The following is a 25,025-nucleotide window of genomic DNA, read 5'->3' on the forward strand; positions in this document are numbered from 1 at the left end:
AGCCATGCAAATTGAAGATATAAACCGACACCCCCCAAGAACCCACAAGGGATCAATATCCATGAACCAATTGAGGCCTCTCCAAGGCTAATTAAGAAAAGTAGAGAGAGAAAGAAAGAAAGAGAGAGAGAGAGAGATAAAGAAATAGAGAAAGAAGGGAATTGAATTAAAGGAAGAAGTAAGAAGAAGGTTCAACAAGAGTAGGTAATGTTGGAAAGGAAGATTTGAAATTTGATGCACATTAAGTTTTGTTTGTTAGAAGAAAAAAAAGACTAGATTTACTTATTATTAATAAGGTGTTATATGAAGCCTCAAAGTTCATTGGATTGTATAAGGTTTAATTACCAAATTGCCCTTTATTTGACTATTTGAGCATGTTCGAATGTGAATTTATAACACAAAAGTCTTTGAATCTAGCATATACGAAGTATGTAAGTATAATATTATTCCTAGAAAAAAAAATTATTGTAGTCGTGCATAGTGAATTGTGTTTTAATAAAATGGGTGTACAAAATCTTTTTGGAAGTTAGTAATTGTTTTGTTTAAGAAGAGTTATCGATGGAAAAATGATGATCCATAATATTATTCTAGTCATTATATTTTTCACGGAATAAATAAATTTGTAGTCCATATATAAGATCAAGATTTAGATTGTTCAAATGAATTTTATTTTCTAACTTCATGTAAGATAGGTCGATTGATACAGTCACTTTAATTCGAGTTAATGAAATTTTACGTCGTTCTAATAATTGTCTGGGTAGGAAATGCATTCACATTTTCCTATTTATGAAGTCAAATTTATCAATTGTTTAGTACGGAGTACTCTATAAAAGTTTTTCATTTACGAATTTTCAAAGCATTCATATCACATTGACATTAAAATTATTTAAAATAGTTATCCTAACTTATCACCACAAAAATACATCATCAAAGTGATTTGATAATTTATAAAATAATATATATATATATATAGTCAAAAACCCTGATTATAAAGGGATAAATCTAATCTAATTAGACTCCTTGGTTGAATCAATATTAATACCAATTGAGTAATTTTTTTTGTAGTACTCCGTATCAACTTATAGAAAGAAATACTACACAAATACGAGTACATAAATCGTGAAATAGAAAATTTGTAGTACTCGAAAAAGAGGTCAAGGGAGAATTTCTAGACCAAGGGCAATTTAGTGAAAAGGGAAAAAGCCAGCAGTTTAGCATATTAATTGGGCCATGTGGTAAATAAAAAGAAAAAGGCACCTAAAAAAGGTAAAGAGAGGATGGCACAAGAGAGAAAGGAATGGAGGGGATGACAGTGGCTTTATTTATTTTGATCCTTTATTAATTTTCTTTATAATTTTATGTTACTTTAATTTGGCCGGTTCCCTAAAAAATTTCTATTTTTATAATTTGGTATTTTTTGACTAAATGAAGAGCCCCAGCCACAGGGAACAGAGAAAATTGCTGATTAACCTTTCCCTTCTCCTTTTATTACAAAAATGTCCCTCTCACTATTTCACATTTTCACCCCCGCTGTTGGCTGTAATGGCCCTAAATTGCCTCATCGTGGCCTTACAAATTGGCCCGGCACGGCGGCACCCACCAATATGCATCGCTCGTCGTACCAAATAAACTTCATTATATTATAACGTATATTATATTTGAGTTCTCGATTTTCTTTCTTTGAAACTAATAGTTATAGTCTTAATTATAGATGCCTAAAAGTTGATAATGTAACTTATAGCTAGAGCTTTTGTTTTTCTTTTCAACTATTTTTTTCTCCTCTCTTGACTTCTTTTACAAAAAATAATTATATTTTTCGGGTTTTTTTTTTGAACGAAAATTGTGTTTTTCGTTTCGCTTATCCTCTTCCTTTTGATTCCTTTCCATTCTTTATATACAACTTTATGTGTTATTTTGCAATTAAACAATAAATTAAAAACCTAATATTAGGACTAAAACCCTTAATTAAGTATCAAGGATCCCTAATTAGTTAGAACTAAAACCGTAACAACTAAATTTGTACTGAAGATGTAATATGCACTCCGTAATGTAGACATAAAAGGTAATTTGACAAGGATTATCACGTGATCATACTTATGACTAAATGATTCTTTGATTTAACTAACCATAGCCACTTTGAAGAATGCTCTTATGGAATAAAATTCATTTGTATTGTTGACCTTGACCATCATACATTCATATACCTTTTTTTATAAAAGGGCGTAAAATGCATGGAAAGCTAGCCTCATAAACGTTGTTTTACCCTACTTATTTAATTACATAATTCTAATATTTTTAAAATAATACAGAGTAGTAGTATTATTAATAATAATAATAACAATAATAATAATATTATTATTATTTCAGATACAAATTACACTTCTTCCTTCTCGGATTACTTAAAACATTTTTTTCTTATAAAACCGTCTCAAATTACTTGTTACACTTTTCTTAACATATGGTCAACCAGGGGAGGATCTTGAACAGTTTTACGAGGGACTCAGTAGAAAAAATTAGCAATATACTATGTAATTATACAATTATACACAAATTTTAGGGGGACTTAACTAAAATTACACTAAAAAAAAATTCGGGCGAAGGGCTAGGCCCACCCCAACACAAAATAAGATCTGTCATTGTGGTCAACTAACTCCACTCTTCACTAGAACTGTTGGTATTCAGCTCAGCTCAGCAACATGATCACAACAACAGCAAACAAGCAAGGCTGCAACAATCATTTCTTCTAGAACATTCCTAACTGATTTGCCTTAGTTCAAGGGAGTTAGTTATAACTGATTTTTGGTGTAATAATTAGCCTAGCTGATGTGTACCAATGCACGTTTATGATTGGTGCTAACACATCATCAATGTAGCTCATCCTAATGTATTTATACTCTCAGCTTGTACTCCTTAATTCATTCATTCAATAACAGAAAATAGTTCTCTCTATTTCTCTCTCTCTCTAGTCAGTTTTCTTTGCAGAAGTTCATCCCAAATAGGTGAACTCTGACATGGTATCAGAGCAACGATCAATAGATCCTGCTGCAATTTTTCCGCGAAATTTTTCTTGTGTACATCTTCTTCTCAGTACATCAAATACAGTCATTGAATCACTGAGCCTGATAAAATAATTTTTGATCGAAGTTTCTTTCTCCTAAATCACTAAGTTTTGATCAAAATCTCTTTCTCAATTCTCAATCGATATTTTTTGAATATTCTTCAAAGATGCCTGCTGATCAAGATTCTGCAACTAATCCTAATTCAGCATATTATCTTAGTAGTCATGATCTTAATGCTTCCAAATTGGTTAGCATTGTGTTTGATGGAAAGTGCTTCAATGACTGGAAGCGTTCCATGGTGATTGCACTTTCAGCAAGGAATAAGTTGTGTTTTGTTGATGGCAGTCTCAATCAACCAGCAAGTAATTCAGCAAATTACAGAATCTGGAACAGATGTAATGACTTAGTAATATCTTGGATGCTGTCTTCCTTAGAGCCTTCAATTGCAAGAAGTGTGTTGTACCTCAAAACTGCAAGACAAATATGGCTTGATCTGGAGGAGAGATTTTGTCAGTCATCTGGACCACAACTCTTTTCTGTACAACAGAAATTGTGTGATTTGAGTCAAGCAGATGATGAGCAGATTTCAAGTTTTTTCACTAAGATAAAACTATTATGGGACCAACTTGATGGACTTGATCCTTTACCTTCATGTATCTGCACAGGTTGTAGCTGCACCTTAACTCAACAACTATTGAAGTCTCAACAGAATCAAAGATTGATTCAATTCTTGATGAAATTGAATGAGAAGTATGATCATTCAAAGAGCACTATACTCATGATGAGTCTCTTGCCAACTATTTCAAAAGCATATGGACTTCTTTTGCAGGAAGAACAACAAAAGGAAGTCAATAATAGTAGAATTCACAATTCAGAATCCACAGTGTTCACATCAAGAAGATTTTCTGACAACAAGTCATACAGATCACCTCCATATGCTTCTGGTTCAGGATCATTCAATACAGCAAATGGAAACCAATCAAGAAACTATACCTATACAAGAAATAATCTCTACTGTGAGCACTGCAAAATGAAGAATCATACTGTGGAGAAGTGCTGGAAATTACATGGATATCCTAAGGATTTCAAAGGCAAGGGAAAGAGAGTTGCTGCAGCAGCTCAACTTGAGGAGAATCAGGAGAAAGAAACAAAAGGAGAATCAGGAACTGTACAAGCTACTTTTACTGAGGAGCAATACAATCAGTTGCTTAGCTATCTTGCTAGTCACAACAATCACAAGACTGCTAGTCAAGATGAACATCATGGCTCTAGTTCACTTGGTCTAGCAACCACCTCTCACATGAAAGGTACATTATGTCTTTTATCTAAATTTAAAAACACATGGATATTGGATAGTGGAGCTAGTGATCATATGTGTTCAGACCTAAGCATGTTCAAAACCACAGAACTAATGACTGACAGATTACACACAATTACCATTCCTAATGGTACTGAATTGACAGTCACACATAAAGGTCAAATTGATTTAGGAACTATTGTTCTTCAGGATGTTCTTCATGTGTCAGGGTTCCAGTTTAACTTGATCTCAATCTCTAAGCTGTGTTCTGATAATGATTGTTCTGTGTTGTTTACAAATGGTGAATGTTTTGCACAGGACCTTTCACAGAACAAGCATACTCTGCTTGGTAAATTGGACAATGGATTGTACAGTCTAAATGATGGTCTATTGGTGTCTAACAACAGTTTCAATAAGCATGCTCTTTCAAGCATCTCTGCAGTAGAAGAAGCAAAACTTTGGCACCTTAGATTAGGTCATATACCTTTTGAGAAAATAAAAAACATCAAAGGCATTGATGTTAAGGGTTGTTTAGCTGAAAATTTCTGTCAAATTTGTCCATTGGCTAAGCAAACCAGATCTTCTTTTCCTGTAAGTAGTATTAAGACAGTGCAACCCTTTGAATTACTTCACATTGATGTATGGGGACCCTACTCTGTGCATGATAGTTCCAAGTGTAATCAATTTCTCACTATTGTAGATGATTTCACTCGAATGACATGGACTCACTTGATGAGAAATAAAACTGATTCTGTCAAAATTATGCATGATTTTTTCTTATATGTTGAGAATCAGTTTGGTCTTACAGTGAAACAGATTAGATCAGACAATGCATTAGACTTGACAGAAGGTGCAATGAGAGATTTATTTCTCAAAAAGAGGATTGTACAACAGAAAAGTTGTAGCAACACACCTCAACAGAATGGTGTTGTTGAAAGAAAACACAAACACCTCCTAGAAACTACCAGAGCTCTCTCATTGCAAGCTAAACTACCTGACAAATATTGGACTGAATGCATTCTTACAGCTACTTATTTGATAAATAGAATGCCTCTCAAAAGCATACAGTTCAGCACTCCATATGAAAAGCTGTTTAAAACACCACCTGACTTGTCTCATCTGAAAGTCTTTGGTTGTTTGTGTTACATCAGCTCTTCTAAAACTCATAGAACTAAGTTTGATCCAAGAGCTGAACCCTGTGTTCTTGTTGGTTATCCACCTCATCAAAAGGCCTACAAAGTACTAAATTTAGCTACACACAAATTTGTTGTTTCTAGGGATATAGTGTTTCATGAAAAACATTTTCCCTTTCATTTTTCAAACTCTCCAAACACCACCTACTCAAATCAATTCTTCTTGCCTGTTGTGACTCCTTTCTCTACAGAAATCTCTTTTACACCATCCACTTCACTAGACCAGCCTCACAATATCTTCAGTAATCCTCAAACCTCACAAATCCACTCTAATTCTAATTCTCCTACTTCTTCTTCTGCTGATATTTTACACACTTCTCCTTCTACTGCTGATACACCCATTCTATCTACCAGTCCACCAACTGAACCCCCAGCTCCCAGAAAATCTACCAGACCTTCCAAACCACCTGCTCACTTACAAGATTTCATATGTTCTAAGCCTACAAAGCATTGGTGTAATCTTGTAGCATATGACAGCCTACCAATTCAACACAGATTGCTTATTGCTGCACACATGGAACTTGTTGAACCAACTTCTTACACTGAAGCTGCAACAGATTCTAAATGGATACAGGCTATGGACAATGAGATCACCGCTTTACAGAAGAACAATACATGGGATTTTGTTTTGCTCCCTAAAGGAAAGAAGGCCATAGGGTGCAAGTGGGTTTACAGAATTAAAAAACATGCAGATGGAACAATTGAGAGATATAAAGCAAGGTTGGTAGCAAAAGGGTTTACTCAAAAGTATGGCATTGACTATCATGAGACCTTTTCTCCAGTTGTCAAAATGTCCACTGTCAGGTGTTTAATCAGTTTAGCTGCCAGTAAGAATTGGAGAATTTTCCAACTAGATATCAACAATGCTTTTCTTCATGGACATCTTGATGAGGAAGTCTATATGAAAATCCCTGAGGGTGTTACTGTCCCACCTGGTTTTGTTTGCAAACTCAACAAGTCTTTATATGGTTTAAAGCAGGCATCAAGGCAGTGGTTTGCTAGATTACACTCTGAACTAAAGTCACAGGGTTATAAGCAGTCTAAAAGTGATTACTCTTTGTTTATCAAACAAGATTCTGGTGATTTGATTGTGGTGGTTGTATATGTTGATGACATCCTCATCACAGGATCCAATGAGGATAAAATTGCTGCCCTGAAATCACATTTACATCTCACATTCAGCATTAAGGATTTGGGAGTTCTTAATTTTTTTCTTGGTATTGAAGTCAGTCATACCAATGAAGGTTATATTCTTACTCAAAAGAAGTATACCAAGGAACTTCTTCAAGATTGTGAGCTGGACATTTCCAAACCTGTTGTGACTCCATTTCCTCTCAATCTAAAGCTCACCACTGAAGGAACACCTTATCACAATGCAGAACTATATAGATGTTATGTTGGCAAGCTGAATTTTCTCACTCACACAAGACCAGATATCTCCTTTGCTGTTCAATGTTTGAGTCAATTTATGCACTCTCCTACTCTGCAACATATTGAAGCTTTGACTCACACTCTCAGATACATTCATTCCACTTCAGGACAAGGTATTCTACTCAGCGCTACAGAACAGCTCACCTTGCAAGCTTTCTCTGATTCAGATTGGGCTGCCTGTCCAACAACAAGGAGATCTGTTACTGGTTATGTTTTACTACTAGGAAATTCTCCTATTAGTTGGAAATCGAAGAAGCAATCAACCATCTCCAAAAGTTCTTCTGAAGCAGAATATAGAGCAATGTCCCAAGCTGCTGCTGAAGTTACCTGGATGGTTCGACTTCTTGAAGAACTAGGGGTGCACAATTTGAAGCCTGTTGCTCTACATTGTGACAACCAGTCAGCCATTCACATTGCTACAAATCCTATCTTCCATGAGCGCACAAAGCATATTGAAGTGGACTGTCATTTTACTCGAGATAAGGTTCTTGAGGGGCTTTTGCATCTAAGTTATCTTCCTACTCACAATCAGTTAGCTGATATTTTTACTAAAGTTTTACCAGGTGCTCAACACAGAAATCTGTCTACCAAACTTGGCATGATCAATGACTCTCCCATGCCAAGTTTGAGGGGGGGGGGGGGGTGTTGGTATTCAGCTCAGCTCAGCAACACTGCCAGCAACATGATCACAACAACAGCAAACAAGCAAGGCTGCAACAATCATTTCTTCTAGAACATTCCTAACTGATTTGCCTTAGTTCAAGGGAGTTAGTTATAACTGATTTTTGGTGTAATAATTAGCCTAGCTGATGTGTACCAATGCACGTTTATGATTGGTGCTAACACATCATCAATGTAGCTCATCCTAATGTATTTATACTCTCAGCTTGTACTCCTTAATTCATTCATTCAATAACAGAATAGTTCTCTCTATTTCTCTCTCTCTCTAGTCAGTTTTCTTTGCAGAAGTTCATCCCAAATAGGTGAACTCTGACAAGAACCATGTGACCGTCAAATTGTTACCAGTAGTCGGAACCTCGACTCAAAGAGAGTACTCATAAAACTTAAGACTAGATTGCCCAAACATTAAAGGGAAAAACTGTTAAGATCTAGCCCATGAAACACACATTACAAGTGTCTCACTAAGATTAAAGGGTTACTCTCTATATTTTCATATTGTTTTAAGGTGTAACTTTCCTAAACTTGTGGAGTGAGCTATTTCTCTTAATGACGGATGCGGTTCACTCTCGTATTTAACGAAGAACGTGTGGGGTCAAAATAAAATGGACAAGAAAACTTGAAAGTATGAACAGAAACCGTGAAAGAAAGAAGGAACCAAAGCAAAGGCAATAAGGCATCGTATTCCATGTTAAATTCGCAAAATGACTTGTTTTTCACTCTCTAAAGTTGAGAAGAGCCAGTAGAGTGTTGTCTCCATGATGGGAATTCGTGGGGCCCAACCCAGGCCTTAGTAACCTAGCTATCAAAGATAGAGATGGTACGTCAAGGGCATTATAGTAATTTACTCTTGGACCCTACCTTGTCTTTTTTTAACGTATTGCTGATTTCACTAGTGGGCTCCACCTTCAATGAGTGGCTCATTATGTTGATCCTGAAATCTAAGTAGATCATTTTGGAGCATTGCAAAATTGCAAATTAGGAGAACTCAATTTTGAAAAGGAAAAAAAAAAATCAAAGTAAAAAGGTTAAAATGTTTTGGTGGACAAATTAAAGAGCTTTTAGTGTAAAATGTTTATGCAAATTTCGCCCTATGTCATATTTTGATGATTAATTTGATCTATACGTATACAAATACACAAATTTTTCCTAATTTTGACCTGACAAAGTACAAAGATAAAGTGACAGTTGTTCTAAGTTGTATGAAACAAATACTGGAATTTAATTTAGAAAGATTTATATTCAGTTACTACACCTCCGTTTCAAAATGATCTTTAATATGGAGTAATACTTTTCAATTTTAGTCTGTTTCATAATGTTGGTAAATTTGTCAAAAACAACTTTTTAATTCTTTTTTGCGAAAAAGGGCCTTAAATTAAACAAAACTTGCGAGAGAAAACCTTTTTGTCTTTTCCAGCGTTGACTACTCATTTCCGGCATTGAATTCGCCGGTTTAGCTAACCTCACCTTTTCCCGTAAAAACCAAAGGCAAATTTGACAAACACAACATTTTATAACCCTTTTTTTGCGATAAATAACCTTTTAAATTATTATTTTTGCAAAAAAGACCTTAACTAAAAAAAACTTGTGATAGATAACCTTTTTGTCTTTTCCGGCGTTGACTTCTCATTTCCGGCATTGTCTTCGCCGGTTTTGCTAACCTCACCTTTTTTTTCCGTAAAAACCAAAGCCAAATTTTCCAAAAACAACCTTTTATAACCCATTTTTTGCGAGAAACAACCTTTTACATTATTTTTTTGCGAAAATGGACCTTAACTAAAAAAACTTGCGAGAGACAACCTTTTTGTCTTTCCCGGCGTTGACTACTCATTTCCGACATTGACTTATTCCCTTAAAACCAAAATCCAGCAAAAAAAAAATCCCAAAAAAATCCCAAACTTCATTATCTTTGTTCTTCCCCAGCTACGAAAAAATCGCTGAAATTGCTGCTTCCAAGGTAGATTTTATCTCAATTCAATCATTCTCGACACTCTTCAACTACAATTTGGTAAGTTTGGTTAATTAATTTTGTGTAATTGCAATGTAGGAAAGATAGAATTTTTTCCCAATTGTTTGATCGAATTGAATCGAATTTCTGGATGAAAACAGTATTGAATCAATTCCCCGTTGTTTGAATTGAATCAAACTAGAACCCAGATCATGTTCTATAGCACCTTTTACTCCTCAACATCCGCCACCCATGAACATCGAATTAAGCTTTAACTAGTGAGTGCATGGAATTAAAGTTTTCTACTCTACTAAAAACACCAAGGATATTGTTAATTTGATTGGAAAAGGGTGGTGAAATTAGGTGTTTTTTTCTTGTAAGCGGAGGTTATATGTAAAATTCTAAGCAATGTATTTTTGTGTTGCGGTGAGACAATTAGCTTGAGATTATCTCTACCATATGCTTGAAGTTTATCAAGATAAGAGTTTTGAAATAAGGACATATCTAAGTATAACATTAATCAATTGTAATTTTTTTTAAGGTTTTTATTCAACTACTTTTATATGAGAGAATATGGAGGGAAATGGGTGTAAATAAGGAAAAAACAAAAACATGTTATCATGAAAGTGAACAGGACAGAAGTTAGCAAGGCACACCGAATTGCAAATAGGTGTAGAATAGAAGGCCTTTTGTTTAGTACTACGTTTTAGTTTTGTATTTCAGCCAATGTCAAAAAGAAAAAAAAAACATGGTACCTGGACATGGGAAGTCAAGGCTGGAAATTAGTGGTCAACGCCAGAAAACCCAAAATGATTGTATCTCGCGAGTTTTTTTTTAGTTTAAGGTCCTTTTCCCTAAAAAAATTTAAAAGGTGGTTTCTCGCTAAAAATGGTTCATAAAAGGTTATTTTAGACAAATTTGCCTCTTGGTTTTAAGGGAAAAAGGGTGAAGTTAGCAAAATGGCGAAGTCAATGCTGGAAATGAGTAGTCAACGCCGGAAAAGACAAAAAGGTTGTCTCTCGCAAGTTTTTTAGTTTAAGGTCCTTTTCACAAAAAATAAATAAATTAAAATGTTTATTCTCGCAAAAAATAGGTTTTAAAAGGTTGTTTTTGGCAAATATACCAACAATATTTATATTTTGGTTTATTCTATTTTTGGACATGAACATTTACTACCTTACCCTTCTTGCTCCCACAAAATTTATAATTTTCCACTCACTTTCCCTTACTTTATTCATTTTTTTCTTACACTCACCCAATTTTTTACACATTTATTTTACTTTATTTTATTATATTCAACCAACTTTTTCATTTTTGTATTAATATTTGTGCAAATAGTAACCGTAAATACTTTATAAAACGGAGGTAGTATTACTCTATATTCTACTAAAAAACTCTTATGAGAAAAAGTGACGAAGTACTCCGTATAATATAGTTTTAAGTAATTATATATTCACCAAGTTATTTTCTATTCTATCAACTTTCTCTTTAAAATCAACCAATGAGGTCTTGGCCTAGTGGTTAAAGTTAAAATTGAGGGTTTGTGTACGATATGTCTCATATTCAAATCTCCCGCCCCATTTGTAATTTATATTGTTCCTTGTGGCTCAATTGCCCAAAAAACTTCCTCCTTGATTTTTATTATGTTGAAACAATTTCCGCCGACCAATAATTGACTGGTTGTATAGTTTAATTCTAATAGTAATTAATAATTTGTGCTTAAGTACTTTTGAATGTACATACTATAAAAAGTATAGCTCAATAGCTCGGCATTGCAATGACATTTCAACAACCTCACAGTCAATAATCAATATCAAAACTATTTGAAATAGCTAGAGTAATTGTCATAGAATAGACCCGGTTACGGGCCGGGTACAAGTTTTGGATATATAGGTATTAGAAATTAATGGCATATGTTGAAGCTAGGTAATTATGTTGAAGTGAAATGAGATGCATATTAATTATGTTGAATTATAAGTTGTATATCTCCCAATCATTTATCATGAATATATGATACGATAATCTCATGCATTGGTGGTATGAACTTTAATGTATAATTGGTAGTTGATGAAGACAACACATTGAAAGCATGCATGATATTTTGAGAAAAGAAACACTCAATTTCTTTACCACATATACTCATGAGTATGATAAAAGGTGCCAATGCCCACGTTCGATCAATAACTCTCCAATAAAGTTTAAGAAGCTAATTAATGATCTCAATTAGAATATTAAATGATTGGTTATAAAAAGACAAGACAAGTTTCAAAATCATACTTGTAATAATTAACCTCCAATTGATAAATCATCATTCTCATCATATTTATCATTCTTGCTTGTAATGAGTTTATCCATAGATACTCGTACAAGTTATATTTATAGTGCATTGTCTTACTCAAGTGATTACTTGTAATGTGACATGTCGGATTTATGTGTAGAAAATTACGTCTAAGAGCATTAACAATGGTGAGGTTGCTCACAAACAAAATAAACCTATGTATCTCTCTTCTATATATATCATCCTCCACATCACCTTCTACTATCTTGAGTCACTATTATAGGTCACCTTTTATATTTTTCTGCAATGATGAATATCCTCATAACTCTCTATCTTCCATATTTATCAATTATATAAGCTGAAATGGAAGGAGTTGGGCAGAAAAATCAAGAAATTAGGTGACAAGTGTCAAAGTTTCGTTTGATAATGACACGTGGGCCGAGGCTGTCAGTGACCCAACAGTCACTACAACCGCATACCATGGGAATGCTATGGTGCACTATCTATAATATATGGTGAGCTTACCCACAAAAAGGAGAAAGGATGTTGCGAGTCACTAGAAACTCACCGCTGCTTATGCACTTATGACAACGGTTCAAACACGAGGGGGACAATCTTCCATCCCAACCCACGCTTCACCAAGAAGAACAATGGCTTACTAGCTTTGGTGTCTTGGCTGTAGCATGTAGCAAAATGTGATTTCATGGTAGGAGGTTGTTCATATTCTCTCAAGAGTCACAACCAGTCACAATTCAAAGAATTAATTGTTCACTTTGTTATAAGAATATGATTCCAACTTCCAAGTTAACCGAAAGTAATTAAGGATTAATTAATTTGAAAAGATTAGTGAAAGTTAAGAATATTCTTATAATTTGTAAATAGCTTTAATATCCAAGCAATTTAGTATTGACTTAGACAATACATTTTTCTTTGTGTTTTGATCTTGTAGCTAAGAGATAAAGTATGCATGACCAAAAATCATCAACGAAAAAGAAAGGTGGATCGAGTAAATTTAAAGCTAGTTGTGGTGGTTGTACTAATAAAACGAGTGAAGCAAATTTTTAATAAGTGAAATATTCTTTATCCACAAAACTAATTACTTTACAATTATAGAAATGAAACGAAGTAATTTTTTTTTTTTTACAAAACTTCAAATCAACAAAAGTGGAGTTTTAAGTTAGATAAGTTCGATCCACTTAATTAATTCAGTAATATAATCAATGTAGGCACAAAAAAGAGATCTATTATTAGCTCGATATATTGTCAAATAAGAAAAATGGTTAGATATTAGATTATTTGATCAATACTATTCTCGAAAAAATCGCATTATTTATACTGTAGATAAATAGTTTTTTTTTTTTTTTTGCCAAACTGTAGATAAATAGTTTACATTATCAAAATCATTGACTTTGGAATTCAAATTTGATAACAATGACTCACAATTGGCATCATCTTTGTCAACAAAAATAGCAAACAATAAACCAACAAAGAGAAAACAACAAGTACCTTAAGCAACCTATATTCATATGCATATGCTTGGCGTTTTTCTTAGGCTTCAAATGACCCAAAAAAGGGGTAAGAAAAGTCAAATAGAGCGGACATTAAAAAACATTATAATTAGACGTTAAAGTTGATGTTTGTTGGTAAACGAGGCATGCTACATCGCTGTCCACCAGCGATAAAAAAGACCCATACCCACCCTAAAAAAAAAAAAAAAATTGGAAAGATGGCCCACACTTAAATAAATGTGTACAAGTGTTGCTAACTTCTTATATACTGTCATCGGTAATATAAGTATTGTCATTGTTATATATATACTGTCATTGTTGTATTAAAATACTGTCACAATCACCCAAAAAAAGAAAATTATGTATACAAGTGTAATGAAATATAAAAAGTAAAGGGGTCACTTAAATGAATGGATAGAAGTGTTGCATATTAAATGAATAGATAAAAATATGTATACAAGTGTTATATAAGTATTATCATCGTTTACATAAATACTGTCATTGTTGTATTAAAATATTGTCATTGTTGTATCAATTACAGTCGTATTGCCGATATTTAGTAATTTGTTTGACTTTTCAACTCACGTAGCGAAAATACCATTTTGCCCTGGTTATGGGCTCTTTTTGTCGCTGTCCACCAGCGATGTAACATTCCTCGTTGGTAAACACCCCCTTTCTCTCCCAAATAATCAGGAATAGTTTTTTTCTCACTTGTTTATTACAAACTACTGTATAAATTAAAGCGGATAAATAATAAATTTGATAATTGAATATAAAGTTATCTCAAAATACTTACGGAGTAAAAGTTATCGATATAATTAATATAAAGTCACATCCCTTATTTTTTTAGTGATAATTTTTTATCTTTAATAAAAAGTACTCATTTAAAAGCATTCATAATGCACAAAGATAACTATATAACCCGTTAAATGAATTGCCTAATTAAAAAATGTTAATATTTTAAATTGATTATTTATAAAATATAACGTACGGAAAATAAGACATTTGACAGCTTTAAGATTGCCTTAAAAAGAGTGTTATTGGTATTAGGTAAGAAAATAATTTGTCGTTCAAAAAATAAAAATGAAAAAGAAATTTAAAAGCGAAAATAATCCGTAGCAGGATACGATTAATATTATTATTTTAGTTAATGAACAACATCCGACCTTAGCTCAGTTGGTAGAGCGGAAGACTGTAGTGGGTAATTCCGTTAGGTATCTTTAGGTCGCTGGTTCGATTCCGGCAGGTCGGATAATTTCTTTTTTGCCTTCCTTATTTTTTTTTCCTATTCTTCCAAATCTCTGTTCTTGTATTAGAAAACGTTGTTTGCCCTCCTTATTTTCTTTTTTTCTTCAAAATCTCTGTACTTGTATTAGAAAACATCCATACAAAATTTTAGATGTTATGTGATCCACATGACTTCGTTACTCCTGTTCATTCACACTTCCACACTACTACGAATAAATTAAATAGTCACTTAATCTTTCCAACGCTAGCTTATAATGTAAGACAATAGGACATGGTTAGGTAACTATATGGGTCGGGGGCGTTGTTTGGGCCATTACATTGTATTTTATATTCAAATTTGTTCTCAACTTAGTTCATCCTCCACATGGGACTTGTTGTTATTTATTGTGTTTCAATTCATTCCACGTCTTAATATATATTTTTATTACTGTTTTCATAAAAGTTGAATCATGGTCACTACAAGCCCCATACACAACCTTAAGTCTGAACATTACATCAAGAATTTAAACCATTAAAGACACATAATGTAACGTAAGAGCCATTCAAAATAAAACAATAAAAAAAAATGAAATGAGACACAAGATGAGACGAATCGTATTTCTCCAATCACATGATTGAGTTGTTTTGAACTGTTTCTTAATTGGCTAAGAGCAGTACTGTAATACAATGCATAGGACAAGATCATAAGACTAAAAGTTGCCCAAAAACTTGAATTTTAGGCTAAAAAATGGACGAAATATCAACATATCAGCAAATACTCGCAAGTGTACTATAGCACATCATATGGAATGGTGCTCGTGGCAGTATTTGATTGCGCCCCTATAACTTTATGGTGAAATAACAAAAACACTGCATATATCATGAATTCGTGTTACTCGACGTAGGACATGTTACCATTAAATAATACCATTATTCCATTAACAAAGTTGTTTATTGTAAAAGTAACAATTACTAACGCTTTTCTCTCTCTATGGAAAACGCTCTCAACCATGGAACCTCAAATGAGGAATCTGATCCTACAGCTCGATCCACCAAAAAGTCCAAACGCAAAATAACTCATTTGATTTTCAACAATTCAAATGCACAGGCAATGGAGGAACCACATCCACGAACTGATCCAACAATTCCCCCCGAATCGAACCTAGGAATGCAAACCCTACCAATACCGTAGGGATTACCTTCCGCGACCTGGTTGCTGCTGACCAATTCGAGAACCCATCTAACCCACAAATATGGATAGAAGATGATGAAGATTTATCGGACGACGACATTGCGCCAGATGAAGTCATGAATGATCCGAAATTCCCTGTCATCTTACTAACAAAGGAGGAAAAGAAGCGCCTAAGAAAACCATGGAAACTTGCTCTGATTATAAAAATGTTTGACAGCAAAATAGTTTACATGTCCCTCATGAAACGATTCAAGAAAAAATGGAACCTTGCTGGGGGTCTAATACTCACTGATGTGGGGAATGACTACTTCATCGCCCGTTTTTCTACAATTGGAGACTATAATCATGTTCTAGCACAGGGCCCATGGATGTTGGACGACAACTATCTCACTATTCGAAAGTGGATACCAAATTTCATCCCGGATAATGCTCCTATGCGCTACTTAACCGCCTGGGTAAGAATACCTCATCTCTCGGTTGAATATTTTGATCAGGAATTCCTCCGTAAAGTGGGAGGAAAATTTGGGAAGGTGATGCGTATTGACCGAAACACAGCTTCGGCTGATCGTGGTCAGTTCACTCGTTTGAGTATTGAATTGGACCTCACTAAACCCTTACTTTCCAAATTCTGGTTGAAAGGCAAAATATGGAAAATACAATACGAAGGTCTTCGTATGATTTGCTTTTCTTGTGGAAAAATCGATCATACAGGAGAGAATTGTACTGCCAACGTTACTGATGCAGAACATATGATAGAGCCAACACAGAACTTCGAACAAGAACAAATTGTCCCCCCCACCATGGCGAACAATGATCAGGACTTTGGATCATGGATGTTGGTTAAAAAACTACCCCGACGCAAGCGCCCACCGAGGCCAGAAAAACACCAACAAGAGGGCGGTAAAACCTCCATAAAACAACCAGCCCAAGGTCCAATCGGGCCGGGCCAAAGTAACTCTGGAGGTTCGAGATTTGTGGTACTAGGTGCACAGAATGTGGAAGGAAATCAAGAAAATTCTGGGAATAAGTCAAGGAACAATATTTCCGGAATTGATTCTGTTGTTGACTCTCTAGAAACGGTAGATCTTGGCAAAGACTCTCAACAAGATAAGTAAGGTGGAAACGCAAATCCCTTTAATCTAGGGATCTCGAACAATCAAAATTTCTCCAAAAATAAGACTTGGCAAGTTAGGAAGAAACCCAATAGCACAATCCCACAAAATATTCTCCAAGATACTACTAATCGCATAATTCCTCAAATCACTCAATCACACTCAATCACGAACACTGGCAAGGAAAACACCATAATCCAGTTTCAAGCCTCCAGAGAAGCCCACACCCCCATGCCCTTAGCTGATACACAAAAGACCTCAGCAGCACAAACCAAGACACAAATTCCAGTGATTTCTAACACATCCCACCCTCAATCGTCAAGCCTTGACATAGCAATCACTCATGTCTCTCCCACCCCTCAACCCTATTGTCCTCCATATCCCACCGGAGAAGGTAATATGTGCGAATTACCCGATGACCAACCCATATATAGGTGTTGCAGACCCCCTGACCCACAAGCTTGTGATGGAGATACACTCATGGCAAGCGCCGAACCAAGAGAAGACAGAGATGATGGTAACGCTCAAGTTACCATATGAAATCCACCAAGCAATGAGAGCCTTGTCTGCTGCCTACAGATGCACTTTCCCAAACACTGATAACCATATGAATAACACACACAATATTCACAACAATCTTCCTCCCATCACGTGTATGGTATGGAATGTTCAAGGAGCAGGAAGCCGCGAATTCTTGGCTGCTTTAAGGGAAGTTGTCCGAACTCACAAACCAATGGTCATGGCCCTAGTTGAAACACACATAGGAGGTGACCATGCCTCAAAGATAGCGACCATGTTGAACTATAATGGTCACACTCGTATGGATGCCCAAGGCTTTAGTGGGGGAATTTGGGTGTACTGGAAACCTGAATTAGTCACAATTGATCCAATTGACCAACACAACCAGTACTTCACAATGGAGATAACTCGAGACGGTGAAGTTCCCTGGTACTTCACAGCCATTTATGCCAGTCCGGATCCTGTGAAAAGACATGAACTATGGAAAAAACTGGAGGAGTTTGCCCATAACAACAACAAACCCTGGATGCTAGCCGGTGATTTCAATGAAACACAAGCTGATTGGGAAAGGAGTTCGAGTTGTTCGGAGACAAGGAGAAGAACAGCCAAATTCAACAACTGGATTGAGAGAAACCAGTTACTTGAGGTAGAATTTTCTGGTCCTTCCCATACTTAGGCCAGGGGAAACTCTACTGATACGAGAAGAAGTGCACGACTGGATACGTCCTTATGCAACACTGAATGGGGACTACAGTTCGCCCAAGCCCGAATGAAACATCTGCCCGCCATCCAATCTGATCACTGCCCTCTCTTAATTTCTTCAAATTGCTTTGCCCCCCTTGTGGAAATTAATAGGCCTTTCCGCTTTCAAGCAGCTTGGTTAACTCATGAAAAATTCTAAGACCTACTGCATGATAAATGGAGGACTACTGCACCTTTGATTCCACTGTTGAAGGACTTCTCAGAGAACCTACAACAATGGAACAATGACACTTTTTATAACATCTTCCGGCAAAAGAAGACTTTAATAGCAAGAATTGGTGGTATCCAAAAGAGCTTAGCTAAAGGCCGTAACTCAACCCTCCTAAAACTTGAAGGTACTCTGCGTAGAGAACTTGATATGGTTCTAAGCCAGGAGGAATTGCTATGGTATCAAAAGGCACGGGTGGAGTGGATCACTAATGGTGATCGTAATACAACTTTCTTTCACCTGAGCACAATCATTAGAAGATGGAAGAATAAAACAACTGCCATAAAGAATGGAGACGGCCAATGGATTTTTGACAAAGATCAAGTGAAAGAGCTTGTGGTTAATTATTTTGCTACCTTGTTTACTGAAGATGGAAGCAATGTTAACTATGACATCCCTTCTGGGGTAAGCCCGCAACTCTCGTCTGATGATTGGGCCAAGCTGAACAGGAGATACAATAAGAGTGATATTGAATGTGTTATAAAGAATATGGGCTCCTTGAAAGCCCCGGGCCCAGATGGGTACCAAGCCCTTTTCTACCAGAAAAATTGGGATATTGTAGCCCCAAATGTCTACGCTATGGTGCTATCAACACTCGAAGGTAAAGGTCTGCCCCCATCCATCAATGAAACCTTTCTGGTGCTTATACCAAAGACAGATAACCCGAAGCTGCCTTCTCAGTTCCGCCAAATAGGTCTGTGCAATGTCACGTACAAAATAATCACCAAGGCCATTGTGAACCGTATTAAAATGGTTCTCCCTCACAACACTTCAAATACGCAGACAAGCTTTGTTCCGGGCCGTCAAATAACCGACAATATTGTTATTGTCCAAGAGATCCTCCACACAATGAAAAGAAAGCAGGGAGCGAAAGGATATATGGCTATAAAAATTGATTTCGAAAAGGCCTACGATAGGCTTCGATGGTCCTTTATTTGGGATACTCTCAATGAAATGAATTTCCCCCTTCTCATGAATGAAGTTATCATGGAATGCATCTCCTCCCCTTCTATGCGCATATTGTGGAATGGTGAACAGACTGCTTCCTTCACCCCGACCCGAGACATACGACAAGGCAACCCGCTATCTCCGTATATCTTCGTCCTATGTGTGGAAAGCCTTAATCAAGTAATAGAGGAAGCTATCATTGGAAAACGCTGGAAACCGATCCAAGTAAGCAGGGGTGGCCCAACACTGTCAAACCTCTTTTTTGCTGATGATATTATGCTCTTTGCGGAAGCCTCTTTGGACCAAGCCCTTGTCATTTCTGATTGTCTTCGTAGGTTCTGTGAGGCATCTGGTCAAAAGGTTAGTCACAACAAGTCTAGTGTTTATTTCTCAAACAATGTACCCATGGATACCAGGTCTTCGATATGCAATACTTTAAACATGAGTATGACAGAAGATATGGGCTCTTATTTGGGGATGCCGACACTGACGAGTCGTGTAACCTGTGAAACTTTCAAGCACTTATGTGAAAAAGTTGATCGACGCCTCTCGGGATGGAAGACAAAATACTTGTCCCTAGCTGGAAGAATCACTCTTGCAAAATCCACTATCACCTCTCTAGCTACCTACTCGATGCAAACCGCCAAGATCCCCCGGACCATATGCGACAACATTGATAGGAAGACTAGACAGTTTATATGGGGTGGAGATGAAGAAAAGAGGAAGATCCATCTCTTATCATGGGAAACTCTGCAACTGCCAAGGAACCAAGGTGGACTAGGGGTCAGGTCTGCTAGGCAAGCCAACTCGGCCTTTTTAACAAAGCTAGGTTGGAGGGTCTTAACCGAACCCAATGCTCTTTGGTCAAGGGTTCTAAGGCATAAATATTGTAAGGGTCGATGTGACATTGATATGTTCATCCCAACGTCGAATATGTCAAATGTCTGGCGTGGCATTACAGAGAATGCGCATTGGGTGAGAAAAGGCGCATCGACAGCCATAGGTAATGGAAGATCAACTTTGTTTTGGGACCATCTATGGGCAACTGACGTTCCACTTCGAAGCCTTGCCACGCAGCCAATACCCTCCGATATTGATGGAGCTATTGTGAATGAAATGTGGGAAACAGGAGGGGAATGGAGCTGGGACAGATTTGCTAATCTCCTACCAGAGAATGTACTGAAAACAATCGCTGCACATAAGGTAGTTGAGGACCCATCAGTTGGCGATCTTCACTACTGGAGGGGGACAAAGAATGGAACCTTCTCTATAAAACATGCACTTAGAATAACTCGTAGTGAGAATGAAGATGCTATTGACCCAAAGTGGGAATTGGCATGGAAAACCAGGGTCCACCAACGAACTAAGACCTTTTTATGGCTTGCGCTCCACAATCGTCTACTCTGCAATGCTAACAGAGTGGTACGTAAGCTGGCTGATGACCCTAGATGTCGAAGATGCAATGGTAGGGAAGAAACTTTACTCCACATATTTCGTGATTGCCCAACAGCAAGACACATCTGGCGTAGTGTGGGGGTACCGCCAATTACCCTTCCTTCCTCACAGGAGACCTGACTTCATGGCTCACTCGTAACTTGAAGGCAGCAGACCTCATTCACTCAGAAAAGTGGCCCACCGTATTCGCAGTTACAATATGGTGGATGTGGCGTTGGAGGAACTGCATAGCCTTTGGTCGTGACAATGAAGTACCAATAGATGCAGCCACTTTCCTACAAGCCAAAATAGAAGAAACCTGGAGAAGTTTCAACTCTCAAAAAGAAGGTGGAAACTCAGCACCTAGAACACGCCAAGAAATACAAATCAAATGGCTAGCCCCACCCCCTGACTGGTTCGCATTGAACACTGATGGTGCATCAAAAGGGGTCCCTGGACCCGCAGGAGGAGGAGGAGTCCTAAGAGACGACAAAGGCAACTTTCAAAGAGCTTTCGCAGCCAACTTTGGGATTTGTACTGCATACCGTGCTGAAATGATGGCGGTTGCTTTGGGACTGGATATGGCAAGGGAGATGGGCATACAGAAGCTAGTAATTCAGATGGACAATGAAGCTTGTGTCAAAGTGATCAAAAGCAACGAATTCCCAGGAGGGGAATGCCACCATATTATCAATCTTTGCAGGAGCTTAATCGAAATGCCAGGTTGGGAAGTAGTCATTATCCATAGACTCAGAGAAGGAAATAAAGTAGCGGATCGTTTAGCTAATCTAGGAGTTGTCCAAGAAGAGAAGGTCAGATACTTTCATTCCCCCTCGAATGAAATTTCCAGCCTACTCTTTGAGGACATAATGGGTGTTACGACACCTCGTTTTGTTTTTTAATTTTAGTCGGGTTCGTCCCACATTTGCACCAAAAAAAAAAAAACAAAGTTGTTTATTGTTAACAACTTGGAGTTATTAAGAGTAAAGTTTGTGTAATTTAGAGCTAAGTTTAAATGATAGACTGTTTCTTATGGGTGGAGAGAGAGAGTCGTAAAGGATAAATAAAAAAAAGTGAATGAGATTTGGTCATAAGTTTTGAGTATCAGTCTTTTAAGACACAATATTTTACCAAAATACCAGGTAAGTTAGTTGACTTTTACAAATATAAAATTGTTTTGACGAAAAAATCCAACGGACACAGAAAGATGGTGTTCTATCCTAAAATCAGTTGGCAATTGCTAGAGTAACCCATTAGTGAAATTAGCATTTCTTTTTTCTTTTTCAAAATAATTGAACCACTAATATATACTACATACTAGTATATGTTAATTATCGTCATAAAAGTATACTCCGTATGTTATTTATCCTTCATAGACAAGCTCTCCTAGATATGACTTTGTTCTAATCATGCCAGGCCATCTTATTCCAATTTGGCCTCGTCGTGACTTCTTCTGGATAATCGACATGAGGACAAAACGTTGGTTTTCTTGCTCTATACATATTTTTAAATCTTTTTCATATTGCATTCTTAAAATCAACGGTTTTTTCATGAAATACCCCTGAGGTTTGCAAAAACGCATCAAATACCCTCGCGTCTTTTGAATCACATAATATATCCCTATTTTTGCGTACTGTTCATGAGATACACCTTTGAGTTAACGGCGTTAGTCTGCCGTTAGTCGCGTTTTACTATTTTGCCCTTAAAACATGTTTTTTGACAAAATTCCCAAAGAAATCTCAACCATTTTCTCTATCTTTTTCTCTCTCCTCTCCGATGTTCTTCCTCCGGCTCTCTGGTCGCCGGCGGCATCCGATCTCCGCTCTTTTTTCGCCGGCGGAGGCCGATCTCTGGTCGCCGGCAAGCCTAACCCACGATTTTGAAGTATAGTGGCTACTACAAATGGGGGCAAGATGTTGGTGATCCTCGTGACCAGATTCCAAATCCAACAGCCTCACTTGCATCATCCTCGTGACCAGATTCCAAACCCAAATTATTTTCTCTCTCCTTATCAAGTAAAGCTCTACAAAGCTTCTTCTCTTTCCTTTGATAATTATAATTGCCCAGTAGAAGGAAGTTTCTCATTGGGTTTGAATTAGGGATGGGTTTCGGGTCTTCTGGCAAGGGATCGACAAATTTCGCCGGATTTTGATCGGTGGTTTGGTTGTGATTCTTGGGTTTGTTGTTGATTAGTTCTTTTGATTACAAATTGGCGTTTGATTTCTAGGCGTTTTTTATTTGGTTTGATTCGCCTGTTGAATGTGATGTGGTTATTGCAGTGCCTGATTCTGGGGTTGTTGCTGCTCTTGGGGATGCTGAGAAAGCTGGTGTGCCCTTTCAAAAGGGTTTGATTAGGTCCCATTATGTGGGGAGAACCTTTATCGAGCCTTCACAGAGGATTAGGGACTTTGGTGTGAAGCTTAAGTTGGCGCCGGTGAAGGCTGTTTTAGAGGGGAAGAGGGTTGTGATTTTGTCGACGATGGCTTGACTGGAGTTATTGCCCCCATTGATGGTGCTTGGGTTCAAGGCCCTAGGTATCGTAAAGCAGATGAAGTTGCTGGTCATTTGTAGTAGCCATTTCAGATAACAACTTGATGATGATGATTTCTACAGTTTTGATTTCTATATACTCTTTGGTTGTGCTTTCTAGTTGAAATTGGTTATATTTCACCCTTGAATTCATCATGACAGTCATGTTCCTTTCTTTTTCTTGTAATTTTGATCTCATTTTATTAGAGTGAGCTAAAGTCAGTTGATTATTAGCACTTCCCTGCTAAGTTGTTGCCCCACCTTGCTGTATCTATGGGATATGAAACTAGTCGGTTATTGTTTTTCTGTGAATTCAAGCCCAGAGGTGATGGTGAACTAATATAGAAATGAACCACTATGATTTGGTTTTCCGATTAATGTTTGTGGGTGGTGATTGTGTAGACGCCCCCCTTTTATTTCCATTGCTGGTCAAACAAAGTGTGATATTTTAGGTGAAAGATTTGAGTGACAATATTTTCTATTATTAATTGCATATCCTCAATCCCCATATTAGGTGAACGATTTATGGAAATCAAATTCTGCGGTTTAAAAATATTTTGGGTATTTGGTGCAACTTAGTTTATAAATAGGGGTATTCTGTGAATTATAAACACGACTTAACGGAGGCTTAACGGAAGGTCGGTTTAGGGGTATTTGGTGCAAACTTGGGAAAAAATAGGGGTATATTATGTGATTCAAAAGACGCGAGGGTATTTGGTGCGTTTTTGCAAACCTCAGGGGCATTTCATGAAAAAACCGTAAAATCAATGTGTCTTTATTTTCGGGAATAAATGTGGATGAGTTAATTAAGGATGGGATACATAAACTTTTATAAGTAATTCACAAGTATCGAGAGCTTATTAAACTCCCACTAATTTAATTTGGACAGGAAAAACTCTCCTCATCAGCGTAACGTTGAAACCTCCAACAATCCAACTAAAAAGTTGATCCGAACACGTACGTTGTATAAGTTAATTGTAAAGTACATAACGATGACCGAGTTACTCATAAAGTCACAACTAAGGTGCCATTGAATTAGTAAAGACTTAAGACCTATAATCTATCGATCAATATCACATAAACAGAAAAGTCAGTGAAGTGTGACCTACATGATCTAAAAATTACTCCCTCCGTTTCTTTTTGTTGTATCCGTTTCCTTTTTAGTCGTTTCATAATGTTGTATCCACTTAGAATCTTTTCTATTTTTGGACATATATTTTTTCCTAAAATACCCTTACATTTCAATTTAATTACCATAATACCTAAAGATTCTACCCATATTCCCACCTAATTTTCCCCACCCATAATATTTAATCAATTTATTTTCCCAAAAATAATTATTTAATTCATATTACCTTCCCATCACTTTCACTCTCTCTCCTCCCTCATATTTTCACTCTCTCTCTCCCTCCTGATTTCACGTCCCTCCCTCCCCTCCCTCTTCTGATTTCATTTTCTCTCTCCTCCCTCAATCTCCGATTCTCCTCCCTCAATCTCCTCCCTCAATTTTTTCACTCTCTCTCCTACCTCAATCTCCTCCCTCAATTTTTTCACTATCTCTCCTCCCGAAACCTCTCCGCCTTCACCACCACCACCACACCTCCGCCGCCTTTGTGCCTCCACCACCATCTCCGGAAAAAAAAAACTCTATATTAAAGCTTTAGATGGTGAAATTCGACCATAAAAATTCTAGATCTAGAGT

At 36.7% G+C, this 25,025-nt stretch overlaps 1 protein-coding gene and 1 non-coding gene across 2 annotated transcripts; both read left to right on the forward strand.

Moving 5' to 3' along the window:
• Positions 1–14,553: 14,553 nt before the first annotated feature.
• TRNAY-GUA (transfer RNA tyrosine (anticodon GUA)) lies at positions 14,554–14,644 on the forward strand. Its single transcript is given in 2 exon segments — positions 14,554–14,590; positions 14,609–14,644. It is a non-coding gene; the product is annotated as a tRNA-Tyr (tRNA).
• A 2,622-nt stretch (positions 14,645–17,266) lies between these two features.
• Positions 17,267–23,282, forward strand: LOC110796949 (uncharacterized). The gene is made up of 5 exons (XM_056832787.1): positions 17,267–18,088; positions 18,398–20,782; positions 20,890–21,606; positions 22,894–22,971; positions 23,022–23,282. The coding sequence occupies exons 1-5, from the start codon at positions 17,267–17,269 to the stop codon at positions 23,280–23,282; spliced, it is 4,263 nt and encodes a 1,420-aa protein (XP_056688765.1).
• The last annotated feature ends 1,743 nt before the right edge of the window (positions 23,283–25,025 follow it).

The sequence above is a fragment of the Spinacia oleracea genome, chromosome 6, assembly GCF_020520425.1.
Source record: "Spinacia oleracea cultivar Varoflay chromosome 6, BTI_SOV_V1, whole genome shotgun sequence".
In the NCBI taxonomy this organism is placed as follows: domain Eukaryota; kingdom Viridiplantae; phylum Streptophyta; class Magnoliopsida; order Caryophyllales; family Amaranthaceae; genus Spinacia; species Spinacia oleracea.

Bases quoted from the DNA above. Each gene is read 5' to 3' on its own strand.
- LOC110796949 (XM_056832787.1), top strand. From the start codon at position 17,267: ATGTCTCTCCCACCCCTCAACCCTATTGTCCTCCATATCCCACCGGAG. The intron at 20,783-20,889 runs GTACGTAAGCTG...CATCTGGCGTAG, and splicing joins TCTGCAATGCTAACAGAGTG to TGTGGGGGTACCGCCAATTA. The intron at 21,607-22,893 runs GTCAGATACTTT...GGTTTGAATTAG, and splicing joins GAGTTGTCCAAGAAGAGAAG to GGATGGGTTTCGGGTCTTCT.